The sequence below is a fragment of the Cydia splendana genome, chromosome 9 (assembly GCF_910591565.1).
Source record: "Cydia splendana chromosome 9, ilCydSple1.2, whole genome shotgun sequence".
In the NCBI taxonomy this organism is placed as follows: domain Eukaryota; kingdom Metazoa; phylum Arthropoda; class Insecta; order Lepidoptera; family Tortricidae; genus Cydia; species Cydia splendana.
Genome location: NC_085968.1, coordinates 16,692,428 through 16,711,434, shown reverse-complemented (window position 1 = coordinate 16,711,434; position 19,007 = coordinate 16,692,428). Strand labels below are relative to the sequence as shown.

At 36.7% G+C, this 19,007-nt stretch overlaps 1 protein-coding gene and 2 long non-coding RNA genes across 3 annotated transcripts in view; 2 read left to right on the top strand and 1 right to left on the bottom strand.

Annotated features, from left to right (window-relative positions):
- Positions 1–19,007, bottom strand: part of LOC134793767 (uncharacterized) — a 324,508-nt gene that overhangs the window by 154,803 nt on the left and 150,698 nt on the right. The window lies entirely within an intron of this gene.
- LOC134793746 (uncharacterized) overlaps positions 1–19,007 on the top strand; it is a 45,905-nt gene that overhangs the window by 21,169 nt on the left and 5,729 nt on the right. Inside the window, exon 3 of the mRNA XM_063765414.1 lies at positions 12,088–12,226. Coding sequence (XP_063621484.1) covers positions 12,088–12,226 — 139 coding nt within the window. The remainder of the gene's footprint in view (positions 1–12,087; positions 12,227–19,007) is intronic.
- On the top strand, positions 3,528–4,925 carry LOC134793771 (uncharacterized). Its single transcript, XR_010144583.1, has 4 exons — positions 3,528–3,624; positions 3,987–4,077; positions 4,314–4,397; positions 4,829–4,925. It is a non-coding gene; the product is annotated as an uncharacterized LOC134793771 (long non-coding RNA).

The window sequence follows — 19,007 nt, the reverse complement described above, 5'->3', positions numbered from 1 at the left end:
CACGCGGCTGTTTGTAACGTCTAACTATCACTCTATAAGAAGCCCATAACCGTACATTGTATGGCATTTAAACGACCCTAATCTCAATACCCCAAAACCCAGGCACAGCCACGAATATATAAAAAACTGACCTAAAGCGATTATGCGATTAATACATTTAAAACCATAATGAAAGACTCTACTTGTACGTTGTTTTTATATAATTAGCCCATTGGCCAGCCAAAATAATGCAAACATGCTCACAAATAAATAAAAATAAATTTTATAAGACATTTATAATGATGATTTCTATGAATGATGATGATGATAAATCAAAAATTATAGTAGCGACGAATCATAAAGTATAGTAACATAAATGCTGCAAAACATATTTAAATAATTTTTTAAATTTTTATAAAATTATTATCCGTTTTAATGCATTTTTACCAGCCTATTTACATTATAAAACACACACCGTTTGACTTAACGTACCTATAAAAAAAATCCAAATCATAATATTATTAGCCATGTTATTCAAATTACTATTGTGAGATGTACTAACTCGTTTATGCACTGTTAGTGTTAGTGCTTAAAAATGGAGGCCTAGGCACCCTAAAACATCCGCGCCAGTGATTAAAAATACGTGAGTGAACATCTAGGTATTTTAAGAACTAAGTACCCAGGTGCTCCTAATACAAATACAACTGCATTGGAAGGGTTAGGTAGGTAATGAATCCATCTTTGATATAAAGAGTAAGTAGGTAAGTATTTATCTAAACATTGTGCAACAATTCATTTGTGTAAATTATTTTTAAAAAATAGCCTACTGAACATAAGTTTATTCATAACTCCAGTTTATTTTATAACGCTACTCGTAGATACATATCCAAAATAAATTTTATTTATGCATAGTTTTTAAGAATTTTGTAAACAAACAGACCACAGGACTAAAATAAACAAAAAAAATATTTACGCGCCAGGATTCGAACCCAGTCCTTCTTAAAATATTCTTCATACATTTGTCCACCTTGATATCCACTAGACCACGGGAGAGTTACAAGTGACGACAAATTTAACAATGGCTTTCATAACAAAGTGTTTTATTGTTTTGTTTTATTTTTCAAGTGTTTTTCGCACTAAATGACTAACAAAGAATTTTATTTATCACATGAAAACCATGTAATATAATGCATATACCTACGAACACATTATTATGGAATCCATTGAAAACGTGTTACTAACCGAATTACATTTAGAAAAATCAAGAAAGCATGTGATTATATTCATATTGAAACGCTTGAAAGATCTGAACGTCAATTTAGTATTATTTCATATAATGTAAACAAGCTATAATGCGTTTTATATACTAACATATCCTACAATTGTTCTAGGCTTGCCAAAATTTCTACTCACGTGTTTATTTGTTAAACGCACGTTTCTTGCAGATGAATACTATTTTCACCACTTTATCACGTCACTAATTTCACCCACTACACTATTCTACTATTTCAATATAGATTTACTACAGAAAACTACATGATTTTTCTTATTTGTTTCCAAAATGCACTCGTTACTTGCGTTCGCAAAATGCACGTAAAACTAACCATTTCTCGCTCAAATACACATTTGTACTCAATTATGGACCTTTTCCGGGTTAGTATCTATATTTATTTTTGCTTTAAACACTGTCCATTCTATTTTATCACTTCTTAATAACATAAATATTTCCGTCCAAGCCAAAGTTGTTTCGTTTACGAAACCGCAATATTTTATTTTAACACGTTTTGACCAGACAACATGGCCCCGGTTTGTTGATATGCACTTAAACTAAACGTCACAATGATTTTCATTTATCTCACATAAGGATTTCCATTATTAACAGTCTCATTTTACGATTAGAATAGGATCCTATAGAAATGCGAATAAATTTAACTATAACTCTTCAATAATTGTTTTTGTGAGTAGCAACACCATTACGACTGTCATCCATTATCTTCCGATATCTATGATCTTCCGTCATGGATGGTAGAATCCTATAGACGTGCTATACTCGCGTGTCCGTGAGGGACAAAACATACGCAACTACACGAGACCGTAACAAGGACAACCAATAATAACGCTTTCGCTGCCACTCCTACTGAAAGATACGTAAGACTGTCCCGTTCTGTCATCTAGTGAGGGGCTACCATTACCATCGCTATCTATTGATTTTTGCAATTATTATCAATACTAAACGAAATCGTTCGTGTGAACAAGTTTTTACGCATAGACAAAGTACTAATAACCAATTTACAATCGCGTACAAGACAAGCGGTGAGACGAGCCGCGAAACGAGACACGGAACGAGAGTGTAAACGGATGCGCGTGTGTCCATGCAATGCGACAAAATCAAAAACATGTCCTAATACTCCTGGCAACATACTAAGCACAACCCACTCAATTTGGTCGGGTTCTTAGTACGACCTGTTAAGCAACAATTCCGATAGATGGCGTGAATAACTGGTTTTGAAACACTATTCGAGACTGAATTATAAACGTTTGACAGTGAAACATGAGTGAAACGAAATTTTTTCTTTGGCAAATTTTGACTGCTGTCATTTCAGATCCGCCATTATGCTTATTTTTTGAAACATTTATCCTTAATACAAGTAAACTAATCGTGATGTTAATAATTAAAATTACCTCAGTTACCGGCGACATTTTGATCAAATACCTAAACATCGGACAATCGCTCAAAACATGCTCAGAACAAAATTGGAACGCCATTTTGAATACAAGCCATTGCCTTTGTTCCACAATGATTTCCTACAGTAAAATACCACGACGCAAGCTTTACCCGATGTAGCGAGTAAGGATTGCCTCCAAGAATGCCCTAATGGTTTCCAAAATATAGCCCCTTGAAGAATTTACTATAAAACGAATGAAGTGAAAGTTCTGTTTCGTCGCCGCATGGCTGACCTTTTCTCAGCTTGCGTCTTCTATTTTTCTGTGAACCTAGTGCCCCTAACTATGACCTACTGTTTGAACTATCTAGTACAAAGGATGTGTAATGAGTCTAGCTGTCGATAGTGCGAATGGAATGGACTTAAATGTGGAAACTGTTGCTTTGAGCAAGGTAAGATTTTATTATTTTTCCTTTATTAAACAAGTTGCTCCTATTTAAAAACTGTTTCGCTTATTAGAATATCAACTAGTGAAAAGTAATTGATCACAAATTGACCTATCTATCCATAAATCTATTTGGTCTTATCGAATACAAACATTAAGGTTTCCCTAATTTCATATCATTACGCTTGTAATGTTTTTACCTAATGTAGTGAGTTGCCTTATTTTTATTCTTTGTTCAGCAACAAAACACATTTTTTTCTGCAAAACTTGAAAGTGATCAAAGTAAAAATCAGTATTAAAGGAATGACATGTTGATTTTTGATTTTATGCTGTCTGTCTAATGTAATATCTGTTCTTCACTACATGTTTGTTTTCTGCTGCAATAAGATTTACAAAGTATATTTGATTTTTCAGCAAACTGACAACTTTATTAGAATGAACCCCGGTATAAATATATCATTATCGAAAGAAAAGAAGTTGGAATTTTGCTGCGAAGACTCCCTTGCTATTTTCGATAAATCAAAACAACTGTGAAACGTAAGTATGATATTTCTACTATTAGACATTTACTCACTGGTTTGACCATACTGCTTTTGGAATTTGAAAAATGTTGTCGCTCTAAAAAGATGACCCTGGTCAATTTCTTTCGGAAATACTAGCTTCCTAAATTTGGAAGTGCAACATATTATAAAAATCATAATTATATGATAATGTCAACTAAAAATAAACAGGATTTCTTGCATGGTAATGAAAATTTGTTAATAAATATGTATTTTCTTTACAAAAGGATCCCGCAGTCTTCCGGTAAATTTAATACAATTTGTGGGCCTAACCCTAGACCTGTCATAAATATTCCTCTTTTTGCAATACATCTTACAATATATGCTGTTATTTTTCAGCAACCGAAACCCAATATCTAGTTGTCAGTGAGCGGAGCAAATTTCCATTGATGCCCTCATGGGTTCTTCCGAGCCTTTCAACAGTCCCCTAGTAAGTATAACACCCATGCTACTAGAAAACTACTGTAACATATACATATGTACCTAGAAAAACAAACTTCAAAATTTTTCATCACTCTCAAAAATAAAATAAAAATTGATTTTATTTTTATCTTGACTGTAAAGACCCTACTTGTACTAAATAATAAACACTTTTAATGAGACTTATGAATAGGTTCTCTTAAATATACCCTACTTTAGCTAACTTTTATACTTTATCAATTTCAGAGTTCCCGGAGAAATGGCATCGCTCCGCAGTAACAATATGCCTGCCTTCAATGTACTTCTATAGACTGTCTCCAGTCATGACAGGTATTTTATTTCATTATATAAATACCAAACTTATCATAAGCTATAAAAACTCTTAACTTATGTCTGACTCTAATATTTCAAAATAATGAGCGAAGAGGTTCCGGATGAAAGATCGGAGATATGAAAACTGCCATTAACCTTACATCCTATTATGATTTTGTTGACTAAGTAACTTAATCTAGCTTATTTGTGACCTCACTTTATGGAAATGTGCCCTGTAAGGCAAAGATTCTCAAACTTTTTTGGATTTTGAAGAATTTAAGTACTGTCTAGTCTACTTTTGTGAAACCTAATATTTCCTATGAGTGTATTTGACAATAAAATAATGACGCGCCCCCTCTAATGAATGACTGTTGATATTTTACTACTATTACTGTACTTATTCAACTCTTTTCTCTGAAGTTTCCTAATACTTGCCTAATTTATTCCAGGCTACCAAGAACCTCTGACTTCAATACTTCAACACTCCTGTTTGATGGCCGTATCTCAAGAATTTGCTGCTAAGGTCGCTCTAGTCTTCAATGGATACAAGAAAGAAATGTTGGGTACTAGCGTGTTAGCTTAACCAATTATTTTATATTATTACTTAATAGCATTCAGAATACTATTGAAAAGTACCGTCAGCAGAACTGTACTGTAATCATAAGTTAACAGGCTACCTTCATACTACAAATATGTCTTTGTATGCACGCTGTTCGTCCAACTAATTGGCGTGTTGCATCTCTCAATTGATTTTCATGAAGTTATTTGAGCGGCTTAAATAATAACAATAAGGTACACAAGGCAGCTCGCAGGAGTCCTTGTAAATAATAGTAATAACTATAACCAGTAAACTATACATATCTCAGCGCTGTTCTCGATAAATGTTGTGACTCTTAGGGTTCCGTACTGAAAAATATGTAGATAAACTTTCATACCAATGTGTATGTTCTACTTATGCTCCAATAGTGATTGCAGCATGTACTATTACTGTTTTCTTAACCTAAATATCTATAAATTGGCCTAAAAATAGTCTTAACATACGATTTCCTATTCAAATCCAAGCTCATGCATACATATATGCTCATTTTTCTTATCCTACGGTAGCAAATGTATGATGTTTTGGTACATTAACGAAATTTAAGCTTACTACTAGCATGTGCGGTTGTCATTCGGACCCACACGTGAAGCGAATAAACCCTAACAGTATTATCTGTAATATCTGTTTCATACTCTTACTCTTTGATTGACAGGCCTATCCAGGACCGTACATACATATTATGCAATCTGTAACTTAACTAGTTTATTATAGTGACAGCTTATCAGTAAACAAAGCATGTAACAAAGATGGAACTCCAATGTTATCTATCACACACGAGTACCTAGCTATTTTTTTTTTTATGATATAGAAGGCAAACTAACAGACATATACCCGGTGATGAATGATTGCCGTTTTCTCGTAAAGCCAGAGAGGTTGTAACTGCGTTGCCGGCTTTTAAGACGGGAGCATGAGAAAGTTGTGAAATACGCCCCCTGTGCCTTAGTATTCCTGCGTGTAAATAAACAATTACACGCCCCCATAGTTTTATAACTAAAGTATATCTTAGTAATACGCCCCCTGTTCTGTAATATTTCAAGTAAGCCTACGTGAAATGAACAATTTCACGCCCCCATGATTTTTCGACTAAAGTATATGTTCTTACACAACTAGATATCTTATCTAACCATAACCTAGGCTAACTTAGGTAAACTAATCTTATTTCTAGACTATGGCAACAGCCTCCTAACCCAAATTATAGTAACCCTGCCTACAAATGCTGCCTGGCAAAAAGGCGCGTCTACCACGAATATGCGTTTCCAAGTCATGGACATTATTCGTTAATCTAAGTATGTATTTATCTATATGACTGTACTGTGCCGCCTAGTACCAGCAGTACAAACTTTGCCTAGCCTGAGGCCAAGTTGATATGTGAAAGAATGTCCCTAAAATATTTATTTATTTATTTCATTATTATTATTGGTACCTACGATGAAGCTAATTCCTTGACGAATCTATGGCGCGAGAGAAATAAGTCTGATTGTTTACGCTTAAAATAAGCGTTAATAAGGGCTAATGTTAAACTACATAGGCTTTAATTCTGTTACTTTAATTTTTCAGATATCAAAGACGCAAGAAGATGGATCATTAGTAGTGATGACAAACATCTTAAGCTGAGGAATATGAAAGTAAATCCCTAATTACGGCGCGCAGAGAACGAGTAAAAAAATGTAGTACCAAACTCGTCAAGAGATGGCGCCACCTCCGAGATAGAACGCGCCAACGATGTGTCAACGTAGAATCTTGATATCCGAGATGCAAATTACTAATCGTTTTTAAATGTTAGGAGAAGATTAATGCTTGGTTGGCTGCATAAGTGCATACCCCTGCTGAGGTCTCAGCAGCTACGCACAAGTTATCAGTAATTGTACATAGTTAGTGTTTTAATAAATAAGCCGACTGATATAATTACGTTCTTTTCGTCTGCGGATAGATAACCCTTACTACAGTGGAATAGTAATAATTTTTCTTTGCGTACTTAGTAACTATTGAATAATAAACTTAATGTTTCATGACTTTTATATAAGACCTTTCTACGTGTACATAATAACTATTGAATAATAAAATGAATGCTTTATGACTTTTATTTAAACCATAATAAAAACAGAGTCCAAAATAAAGTGTACCCATTCCATTTCACGCCAGCAAAATGTAGCCTGGAAGGCTACTTTTACATACATATACCTTGAAGAACCGTAGTAACCCAGGTAAACTACATCCTGCGTCACGGTTTCACCAAAATGTACCTCCCCCCTTATTTACTTACCTAACCTACCTTAATATAACATCCCCTTTCGATTTACCCTTAAAATATGGCCATGTGATCGTCTAGCTAGTAGTTAGGACCCCTCGAAGTGAACCGCAGCAACCTCAAATTCTTTAATGAGTATCAGCTAAATTTTGGACTCTGACTTTATTTATTATTAGTTATTACCTAGATTTTTGAGAACAGATATTTATGGTAATAAAATAATTATTTATGAAAGTAAGAAATAATTTAAAGAAAATTATTTAGAGAAATAGAAAATTATTTAGAATTTATTAGTGCAACTTAAATGATGGTGTAAAATGTACTATAATGTATTTAAGTATTACAGCATATATGATGATATAAATATATAAAAATGTTGTTGGTAAAATCCTGCCACACCTATTAAGCTTCCGGGATAACATAGAAGCAGCACTCCTGAGATAAGCTCTTTTACACCCTAGCATTTCAAGGTTAATTATAATTAACTATCATCTTCTAAACGATGTGTGATTTAATCACACGTGCTGCTCCGTACGCCCGATGCAGGTCTGGAAGCTCTTAGTCCGATTTGCAAGTATTAATCGGAACACCTACCCTACCAGTTTAGCCAGACGGGCTATGACCAACACTTCGTAACCTAAACGCACCTAGATGATGATGAAAAGAAGTGTCAAAGTATCCATCAATCATCATAATTACTTATCTTTTTTATATTCAAAAGCTAGGGATGCTAATCCCATAGTCCCATTCCCCAAAGCTGATAATCTAGACAGAATTCCTAGTTCTCTAGATGTATAAACGAAGCACCGAGTTTATTTGTTAACTATTATGTTTAGTAGAGGTCGAAATTGAGTATTCACTCAATAAATCCTTTGTACTGCTCTTGCCTGACAAAGGTTCCCTAAAACAAACCGTACTTCAATCCCAGAATAGTCTGCGTTCCTAAATCCAGATTGATAATTAAGAGTTTATGTTGTAAATACCTGATTTTATTACTCAGTACCTCGTTCCTACACCAGACAACCAGAAATGAAAAGTAGAAATAAAATTTTATAGAAGCACTAATTCTTTCGCCATATAAATGAGAAATTAGAAAGATTTAGGCAGTTAAACTCTTTACCTTTTAAACACACATATTTTAGGATTAAGAAACCATATTTTAAAACCCTTAAAGATAAATATATATCAACCGTTTCAAATTTATAGACCCTAACTAATAAAGAACGTTAATAGACATCAAACAAGTGTGTGATTCTACCCTAATCCTACCCTTTGTCCCTAATCTAGTATATTCAAAGCATAGTTCGTTCTTACCATCGACCTAATGCTTTGTAATATACGCAAGTGTAGTCCCTACGAGAGGCTGTAAAGTTCGGCAGGCGAGACCGATAAGGCAACCTACAGGCCAGTGTATTTGACTCCCTCCTTATCGCCCGCGGGCATGGTGGATAAGAATAAGTCGCCCTATTCCGTGTATATAAGTGGATCAGTACCCTAGCACACACACGCACTAATCACGAGGGAAACTCTGCCACAACAAAGACTAAGTGTAATATCAGTCACGACAGAAGTCTGTCCCTGCAACCAGCACTAGCATGAACCGGAGCACCGAAATATATAAATAAATTTAATAGGAGACCTAGTCTCAATTACTGTCGACTTCAGTGGGCCCAGATTACTCCGGATGACGCGCACGTGACGTCCCCACATCCATCTAAACAGCTGGGCCTTGAGACTAGTGAGATAATTCGTCTCTTATGTTGATATAAAAGAGACGCCAAGACCTCTCAAACTTGGAGCAATAGACTCCTAACCATCCAATCCTTTGGCACCGTTAGGCGGAGTGAATGCTTAGCTGGACAAACTGTCAGTCCAAACAATGATCTGGCTTTTAAAATATCAAAAATACCCCATAGAAAAACACTAATGTAACTAAGTTATTACACAATTAAATTAACTAAACAAATAAGTGAAATTCCCTTAAACACCGTTATCTATATTTAACGTTACGAGAATTTCTTCCCGTAAAACCAAACACAGACACAATTCCAAGCCCCGGCCATGCATTGACATTGTCCCTGCATAACATGACGGCACTTAGAACACACAGCGTAGAGAAAACTTCACAATAACTAAAAACCCACACATGGTAGTAAAGAATCTCCACAACAGTCTAAACTTAGCGTTACGACGATTAAAATCCCCGCAAAACCAAGCACAGACACAAATTCTAAGTTTAAATTCACTAGGACAATTCCAAGTAAAAAACAAACACAGAAAAAGTCGCGGAGAAACTTCACCTACCAGTACTAAATTACACCCGAAAACCAGAGTCACTGCTAGTCCGGTCGAAGAATGAATGCCCCTCCCAACGCTCCGCACCGGCCTTTTATACCTTTTACTATGGCGACTGAATGGCGACATAACGGCGACTGAGCGGCGACTGAGCGGCGACTGAGCGGCGACTGAGTGGCGACTGAATGGCGACTGAGTGGCGACTGAATGGCGACTGAATGGCGACTGAGTGGCGACTGAATGGCGACTGAATGGCGACTGAGTGGCGACTGAATGGCGACATAACGGCGACTGAATGGCGACTAAACGGCGACTGAATGGCGACATAACGGCGACTGAATGGCGACTGAGAGGCGACTGAATCAAAACAAAGATACTGGCGACTGAGTGGCGACTGAGTGGCGACTGAATGGCGACTAAGCGGCGACTGAATGGCGACTGAGCGGCGACTGAGTGGCGACTGAATGGCGACTGAATGGCGACTGAATGGCGACTGAATGGCGACTGAATGGCGACTGAGTGGCGACTGAATGGCGACTGAATGGCGACTGAGTGGCGACTGAATGGCGACATAACGGCGACTGAATGGCGACTGAAAGGCGACTGAATCAAAACAAACATACTGGCGACTGAGTGGCGACTGAGTGGCGACTGAGTGGCGACTGAATGGCGACTGAATGGCGACTGAGCGGCGACTGAGTGGCGACTGAGTGGCGACTGAATGGCGACTGAATGGCGACTGAGTGGCGACTGAATGGCGACTGAATGGCGACTGAATGGCGACTGAATGGCGACTGAGTGGCGACTGAATGGCGACTGAATGGCGACTGAGTGGCGACTGAATGGCGACATAACGGCGACTGAATGGCGACTGAAAGGCGACTGAATCAAAACAAACATACTGGCGACTGAGTGGCGACTGAGTGGCGACTGAATGGCGACTGAGCGGCGACTGAATGGCGACTGAGCGGCGACTGAGTGGCGACTGAGTGGCGACTGAATGGCGACTGAATGGCGACTGAGTGGCGACTGAATGGCGACTGAATGGCGACTGAATCAATACAAACATACTGGCGACTGAGTGGCGACTGAGTGGCGACTGAATGGCGACTGAGCGGCGACTGAATGGCGACTGAGCGGCGACTGAGTGGCGACTGAGTGGCGACTGAATGGCGACTGAATGGCGACTGAGCGGCGACTGAGTGGCGACTGAGTGGCGACTGAATGGCGACATAACGGCGACTGAATGGCGACTGAGTGGCGACTGAGTGGCGACTGAATGGCGACTGAATGGCGACTGAATGGCGACTGAGTGGCGACTGAATGGCGACATAACGGCGACTGAATGGCGACATAATAGCGACATAACGGCGACATATTGGCGACATAACGGCGACATAATAGCGACATCACGGCGACATAACGGCGACACAATAGCGACATACTGGCATAAACATTATTCCAAAAGTACCAGGATGCCAGAATTGCAGAAGAGGTCGTTTGCCTCGGGCGGGTAACCGACAACAGGTGTCTTATTGAGACAAACGTATACCAAAAATACCAGGATACCAGAACTGAGGAAGATGTCATTAACCTCGTGGCGTGTAACAAGGTTTGATTCAAGAAGAAAGATCATAAGTTCCAGGTTGTTTACTAAACCATATGTCTTAAATATTAAAGTTCACTATTGCTTACTTCAGAATATAAATCATGTCCTTTTTACTCACGCAGTTTAGAGAAAGACGGAGCTATTTTTAATGACATCTACGCACACATTCATAGGCAATAGTCGAGTAGTCAGTTGGAGTAGACTAAATTATGATAAAAGGGAACGTTCGAAAACTCATCACGTACGAATTTGTAAGCATTATTTTACTTTGAGATATTTTTAGTTTACTTCTGAAAAACATTCCTGTATTGAAGTTTTTTTATGTTTATTAGTATCTAGTATATTATTTAAGACATCCGGAATTTAGAGAATTAATTATTTTAATATTTTTATTTATCTTATGAATTTTTAGATTTTATGTTTCGAAATTGTACTAGCATCAGCGTAACGGAACGTCGAGCTGTCTTCATCAGTTTTATTGTCAACGTCAATACCAATTTGTTGTTGATTATTTCCTGAGGGTTTATTTTGTTTATTTCTAAGTTAAAATAAAGATTTAAAAAAAAGAAAGTCACGTGATACCTATTATGGATTACCATGGAATTGCTTCAAGTTTCAACTGTTAGAATATTCGATGGAATCATGAATGAAATATGCGACTGAAGAGGTCTTTAGTTTTACAAGGTATTTCCTTTTATTTTCTGTGTTTCAATGAAAAATGTGGTTAATACTAGGCAATAGGCATACGACTAGTCACAAAGTCCAACTAGGTTAAGTAAGTGCATTTGAGTTAGCAGCGCACGCTGTCGAGGACTTTGCGGCTTAATAAGTAGTAGTATAAATGACTAGTTACAAAGTGCACTTAAGTGCATAGTTTTTGAACTACAAGGAATTAATGGATATGCTATCAGGAGCCTCACCTTATTCAATAAGCTAATTAATTTGTCCGTGTCCACAGAGAGAGAACAAGAAGGGTCAACTGGAAGTGACCCTGTTATACACAACGAGCGAAGACGGCCTCAACGACGTCGTCACGCTCACTGTCAACAGGCTACGTTGCAGCGTGCTCACCATGCAGGAACAAGAACAATATAAAGGTAAATAGTGGGCCTCTGTCCACATAGAGTTTAGAAGTAAACCTTATGTATTTAGGAGGGGATCGGCTCACAGGAACAAACAGCTTAAAGGTAAATAGTGCGGTTATGTCCACAGCGAACGAGGTTCAACTAGACATGGCCCTGTTGTACACAAGAACGGGCAAATTTTAGGGCCGATTACTGAGGCTACCGGCACTGCAACCTGCATGGCTGTATCTGCGTTGTGCGTAAACTGAGGGATGTTGTGCGCTATGGTTACAAACTTGCGACAATATAAACTTATGTTGCATAAGAAGGGTCATATGTGTACTCAGCTACTCATAGGTAAATAAAATAGTTACCTAGACAAACATACTAATACTCCTAACAATACAATGATAAAGGGCAAACATAAAACACAAAGCATGTGTCACCCTTGATTACTTCAAAAACTACCTAAATACAACGTGCCTATACCCGCCGTACCGAGTTCTAATCTTCTTTTATAGGTTCGAAACACGCAAAAAGCACGTCACCCTTTTTGTTTATGTCCAATCGTAGTGTCTGGCGTCCGATGAATACAATAAAAACCGGCCATGCGCAGGGTAGGGTTCCGTAGCCGCTGTTACACAGATAATTATATTCGAACGAAACTACGAAAATCATGCTACAAGCATGCAATAATAAGCAAACTGCATGCAAGATTAACTAAAAAAATAATGTAAACTTGTAAAATGACGTATTTGGAAAACTATGAAATTGAAATAAAGGCTCCGTCACACAGGCCCGTTTTACGGGCGGCGCGTGAGCGGGGCGCGCCGCTTTTACATATAAAACGCTCACGCCGCGCTCACGCCAAACGCGCCTGAGTGACGGAACCTTTACGTCTACCATCAGTTTTGACATTGACATATCGCTCACGTCTACGTAATTTACTTTCTGTACATCTCGCTTGCACTAATATGCGAGTACGAGCGAGATGCATAAAAAAGTAAGTTACGTAGACGTGAGCGTATATGTCAATGTCAAATACGCTCACGTCTACGTAACTTACGTAGACTTTGACTACACTGATGGTAGACGTACTTAAGACTATTTACTGCACGTCACAATAAGGAAAATTCTGTTTCCCAGAAGTCCCAAAAAACCAAAAGCGTTAATTTGCTAAATGCGCCGTGGTTCCCAATTTCCTGTTAAGTATTGCACACTAATTGCAATTTTCACGAATGTTCGAGGTTAAATCATTGACCATTGCAGGGCACTAATTGTAATAATTAAATTATTATGAACAACCGCTCCTGATTGAATCATTATTAACTGTCCTACCACGTATAACAATCATAACGGCCGTTGATAAACCAGACCTGCGTGGTTTTAATATGGAATTTATTACGGCTGTAATAACTATGTGGTGGGCAAATTAATACATTCACTTATTATGTGTAGGTATCTGTGTGTTGTACATCTGATGATGGTGAGTAAGTTTGCCAAAGCTCTCAAAGATGCACTGAACTTACAGAACCTATAGTTATTAAATAATGTCAAGATCGCTTACCTTCTTTCTAATACAAAAAAAAACCAGCTAAGTGCGAGTCGGACTCGCGCACGAAGGGTTCCGTACCAATACGCAGTAAACGGCAAAAAATCACGTTTGTTGTAGGAGAGCCCCACTTTAATATTTATTTCATTTTGTTTTTAGTATTTGTTGTTATAGCGGCAACAGAAATACTTATTTACTACTTATTACTTATATAGTCTTAGTAATAGGGTCCCGTTTTTACCCTATGGGTACGGAACCCTAAAAATGAACTTTATAAACACACAAATTCTCCCCTTAACTTACCGGAATTCGAACCCGGGCCCTCCTGCTTCATAGGCAGAGTCACTACCGGCTAGGCTATTATATAATAAAGGCCGTTAAATAATTAATAAATTATGTAATGTGTAATGTGTATACTGTATCCTATTTTAACGTCCAAATGTCTATTATATCAGCATGCCTTTCTTTTTCATGTACTATGTTGTGGCGTTAAAATAAATGTATTTCTTCTTCTTCAATAATACATTGTTATATTTACCTACTTAAGCACGAGTTATAAACTTATGTTAACTGCCAACAAACTCAGCAAGACTGTCGTACTTGTATGTGACTAAGGACACAAAAAAATGTAATGTGGAAAATGGGAAAATGTATCGGATGATAAATGGATAAAACATTAGATTTACGTCACATGCTGGAGGCGTAAAAAGGTTTAGGATTCGGCTTTTTGTTCTTTCCCTCTTTTATGTGCAGTAGGTTCAGTCAGAGGAGTTTTTTTTTATCGCAGCGCTTTTTTAAATTATAATACGGCTGAGAAAAATAGCAATATTGAAAAAAATGTAATAGCCTCTCTCTATATAGTAACTTCATCGATTCGAAACCTGATTTGACTATCGCTCGTTAGAAAAAAATGGAAAACATAGGTCTAAAACGCACCCTAAAATATTAACAATTTTTCACAAAAGCTGATAATATCTAAATTTTTTTAAAATATGCGCAATTTTACTTTTGATCGAATGGATTACTGTTTTTTATTAAAACTAGCAAAAAAATTGAATTCAAAAACATGATACGTACCCGCAACCCGGGCACATACAGCCGTCTCGCTCACGCTTACGCAGCAAGAGTGAGAGAAGAACCTCAACCGACGGGGCCTTAAGTTGGAAGGTTAGATGGCAGTCACTTCCGTTATATTATAAAATTCAAATAAAATTAAACCGTATTCCAGACTCTTAGGTTTAGTTAATATGCGGTCGGAATTGCGCTATGGTAAACCAAAAGAACCATATTTTACCTACGCACGGTAGTGGGGTCTATCGCGAACATCGAAAATAAGGATTTCGTCTAGAGTTAGACCAAGGTAAGTCTGCAGCGATTCTGATAGACTGTGCTATCAAACTTCTATGAAATTATGACGAATAAATAACGCTAGCACAGTTTGTGCTTTCAAAATACTTGCAGAGTTATCTCGGTCTAATTTTGCCTTTGACTCTCTTTCGCTTCAGTATGAAAAGCGTTACAGAAATAAATAGACGAACGATTTTCTCGTCGCCAGCAATTAACTCTCTTACTGATGAAGTTCCTTTGTGAGACTAAACTATATTACACCTCTACGGAGTCTACAGATTTCGTAAAACGAAAAGTAAATTGATGTTAAATGGTCAGCAACGTGCAAAATTTCTATTGCAGTGGCTGGTTTGTGACCGTTGTTAGAATTTTGACATTTGATGAGCACGTGTATATAAATAGTTGACATTTATTATTATGATGATGATAATTCATTTGAATCTAATGAGCTACACCGACACTCACGTTTAATAGGTATGTGTATGCCTCATATGGCCAAAAGTGAAGCATGTATGTAACACCTGTTTGTAACACGACCTACTTTTCGACAAATAGATGAATTGAATCGACTATAAGTACCTACATTCACTATTAGTGAGCCATTAAGGATTCTAACTAGATTGGACATTCCATAGCGTAACTCTTCAACAACCAATTTAGCTAAAACTTTAAATGGCTCAACAATCACGGAGCGTGACTGTACATTTTGTGCGATGCCCATTCGCATATACTGTATATGCAAATTACATGATAGAGTCAGACCAAGAATAGTCTGCAGCGGATTTGATAGCCCAGGCAGTGAAAGTGTTATTTTAAACGTCAAACTTCTATGAAATTATGACGTATAAATGACACATGCATTGCGTGGGCTATCAAATCCGCTGCAGACATTTTTTGGTCCGACTCTAAATTAAATGTAGGCATATCAAAACTTGCACACACGTTACAAGTTGTAAACTAGGAACTACGGCGCGATTCGGGAAATGAATTAGAGATTAACTAGATACGATATAGTAAAGATATGTGACGTCCCACGGGTAAAGGTACCTTATGACGGTTGCCGCTTACTATTAATGTCGCTCCAATATTATTGCGGCGCTATGCGACGTAAGCGCCAGCCGCCATAAGGTACCTTTTGCCGTGGAACGTCACATAACTTTACTATTTCACATCTAATGAATCTCTAATTCATTTCCCGAATCGCAGCGCTAGCCGCCATAAGGTACCTTTTGCCGTGGAACGTCACATATCTTTACTATTTCATATCTAGTGAATCTCTAATTCATTTCCCAAATCGAGCCGATAGTAACTTACTACTCAAAGCAAGAGTTTTCCTTATAACTTCTTGAGGACTAGAGTCCGAGTAAGCGAACTTGACACCGACTTGTATAAAACAAAGTGAGAGTGTCATTATAAAGAAATTGAATGATGAAATTCCACATTTCGTCATTGCAAATGCCATGCAGAGTTACCTTGGTCCGACTACCCCTCAACATTTTTGTTTAATTTTTGTGTAACGAACCTATTTAATGATGCGTGAAATGACAAAAAACTCGGTGAACGTCGAGAGATATTCAGTCTAGTGAGTTATAGGTAATGTTACTTGATTACTTTTACTTTCTCACATTGTAAACACTACATTAACCCATAGAACATAAAGTCCACATTTGTAATAACGCTTAAATATTTGCGGTATTACGATATTTCGATATTTTGGCTGATGAAGTGCGAATTGGTACGTACCGGCTTTTCAAAGAGAAGACAAAGGATCGACCTGAAATACGGAATTGTTCTTAGTTAAGTTTTGTTTCGTAATATAGGTATTTTAGTAGGCTAAAATGACTTCTTTTTGGATTTGTCTTTTACCGATATGTCATTTTAGGTTTCCCAAATTAAAAAGAGTAAGTATGCAAAAAAAACGCATAATTAATATTTTTGCACTCCAGAAACGTACAACAGTCTAGACCAAAGCAGATTTCTTTTTCTAAATCTTGAATAAACACAAATGGACGAAATAACATACGTAATATTAGTATTACATAAGTAATTAATACTTCTATATGGAGATTAGGACGCATATAACTTTCCTAATTGAAACAAATTACGATCTCTTTGGTAACATCTTGTTTTGTAAGACCCAACTCAAATAAGTTTAGTAACTTTTGGTAATGCAGGAATTATAATTTGATTTCAATAATCTATATATACTTATAGGGTTTTATTGACTTTATTGTGATAGCTTTAATATAAATACTTTTAAGGAAAATAAACAGTTAGTAATACTTAAAGATATAAAAAAACTTAATTAGATGATAATCAGACATAGAAGTTTTTGTGGCAAAATAAAGTGATTGTCAAAATGAAATATCGATGTTACCTTAATGTCATACTCAGATATTCATTACATTTCATAAGAAGATAGCTACCGCGAAATACACAACACGTTCGATATCTTCATCTCTTTTTTTATATATTGGTAGTTTTCTATTCATTTGGAACTGCAATACGTTTACGTTTGAATTTTTAAGTACTAAATAATTATATGTAATGAAGAAATTATGTAGTAGCGCTTTGTAATTGATTTGCAGTATTGAAATTTCTCGGTAACTTACCTACAGCAAGTAGAAGTTATATATTTTAAAATCAATCTATCACTTATCGATAACAGATTTATCAATGTTTCATTTTCTCAAACTCTCGTTCATGCCACAAAAACTTCTATGTCTGATGATAATATTAAAAATAAAGCTAATTTATAAATTAAATTTAGATACTTATAAATACTTCCGTAGACTTTCCTCATACGGTTTCTCTTGCCCCGAGCAAACATTATATTATATCCATACCCTGACGTTACAATTTTATTTATCCATAACATACTTAAATACGTAACTTAGTATTAATCGTACGAAGGGTTTTGAAGGGTTGAGTTGATGAAGGGTGACACAGGATTTACTTTTGTCCTGAAATAGACACCGGAATATGACCTAAATCAAACGGTGACGTAATATTTGTTTATCATCACCCAATTGATAAAAAGGGAGGAGTGTTTTTATATACGTATTAAAAATATGCAAAAAACCTTACACTTACACATACAGGTTGTGCAAATAGTCGGTTCCCTAAAATAAGTATCCACTTTTCTATACAATTATTATGGCGACGTGGGTACTTAAGTTGGGGCACCGACCGTACTTCAGATATGAACATGACCCTCCATATTATCTACCCCCCCCCCCCCCCCTTTATTCATAAATTAACAACCTCTTGCAAAACTTCGTTAGGTGTATATTGTCTCTTTTTGACAAACAGAAATGTCAAAATGACGGATAGGGATAAAAACCAATATTTACGAAGTTTGAAATTCCTAGCTTAAATTGAATTTTTAACTTCATATAAACTATCAACCCCTTTTTAACCCTTTTAAGGGATGAATTTTTGAAAACGATGAAATTACTTCTTGAATTCTAATAATATGCCCTTATACAAAGTTTCAAGTCCCGCAAAAAAAAAATTGATCTCCATACAAAATTTCACCCCTATTTCATCACCTTGGGGGATGAATTTTCAAAAACGGTAAAGTTACTTTTCTTCTATTTTAATAAAATACCTTTTTACAAAGTTTCAAGTTCCTAGCTCAAAATAAAATTCGAACCCCATACAAACTTTCATCCCCTTTTTAACTGCCCTTACGGGGTGAATTTCCTAAAATGTTCAAATTACTTTTTTTTTGACATCGGCTATTAGGTATTTCTAAGAAGTTGTAAAGCATTTGTAATATCTGATTATAAAAGATTTGACAGACGTTTTGTTTGTGAATGCCTTTAAGTATTGCAAATGTGTTTGGATCATGTGTAGGTAGTAGGTATAATATATGTACTTTTAATGTGAACTGTATATTTTTAGGGTAGGGTG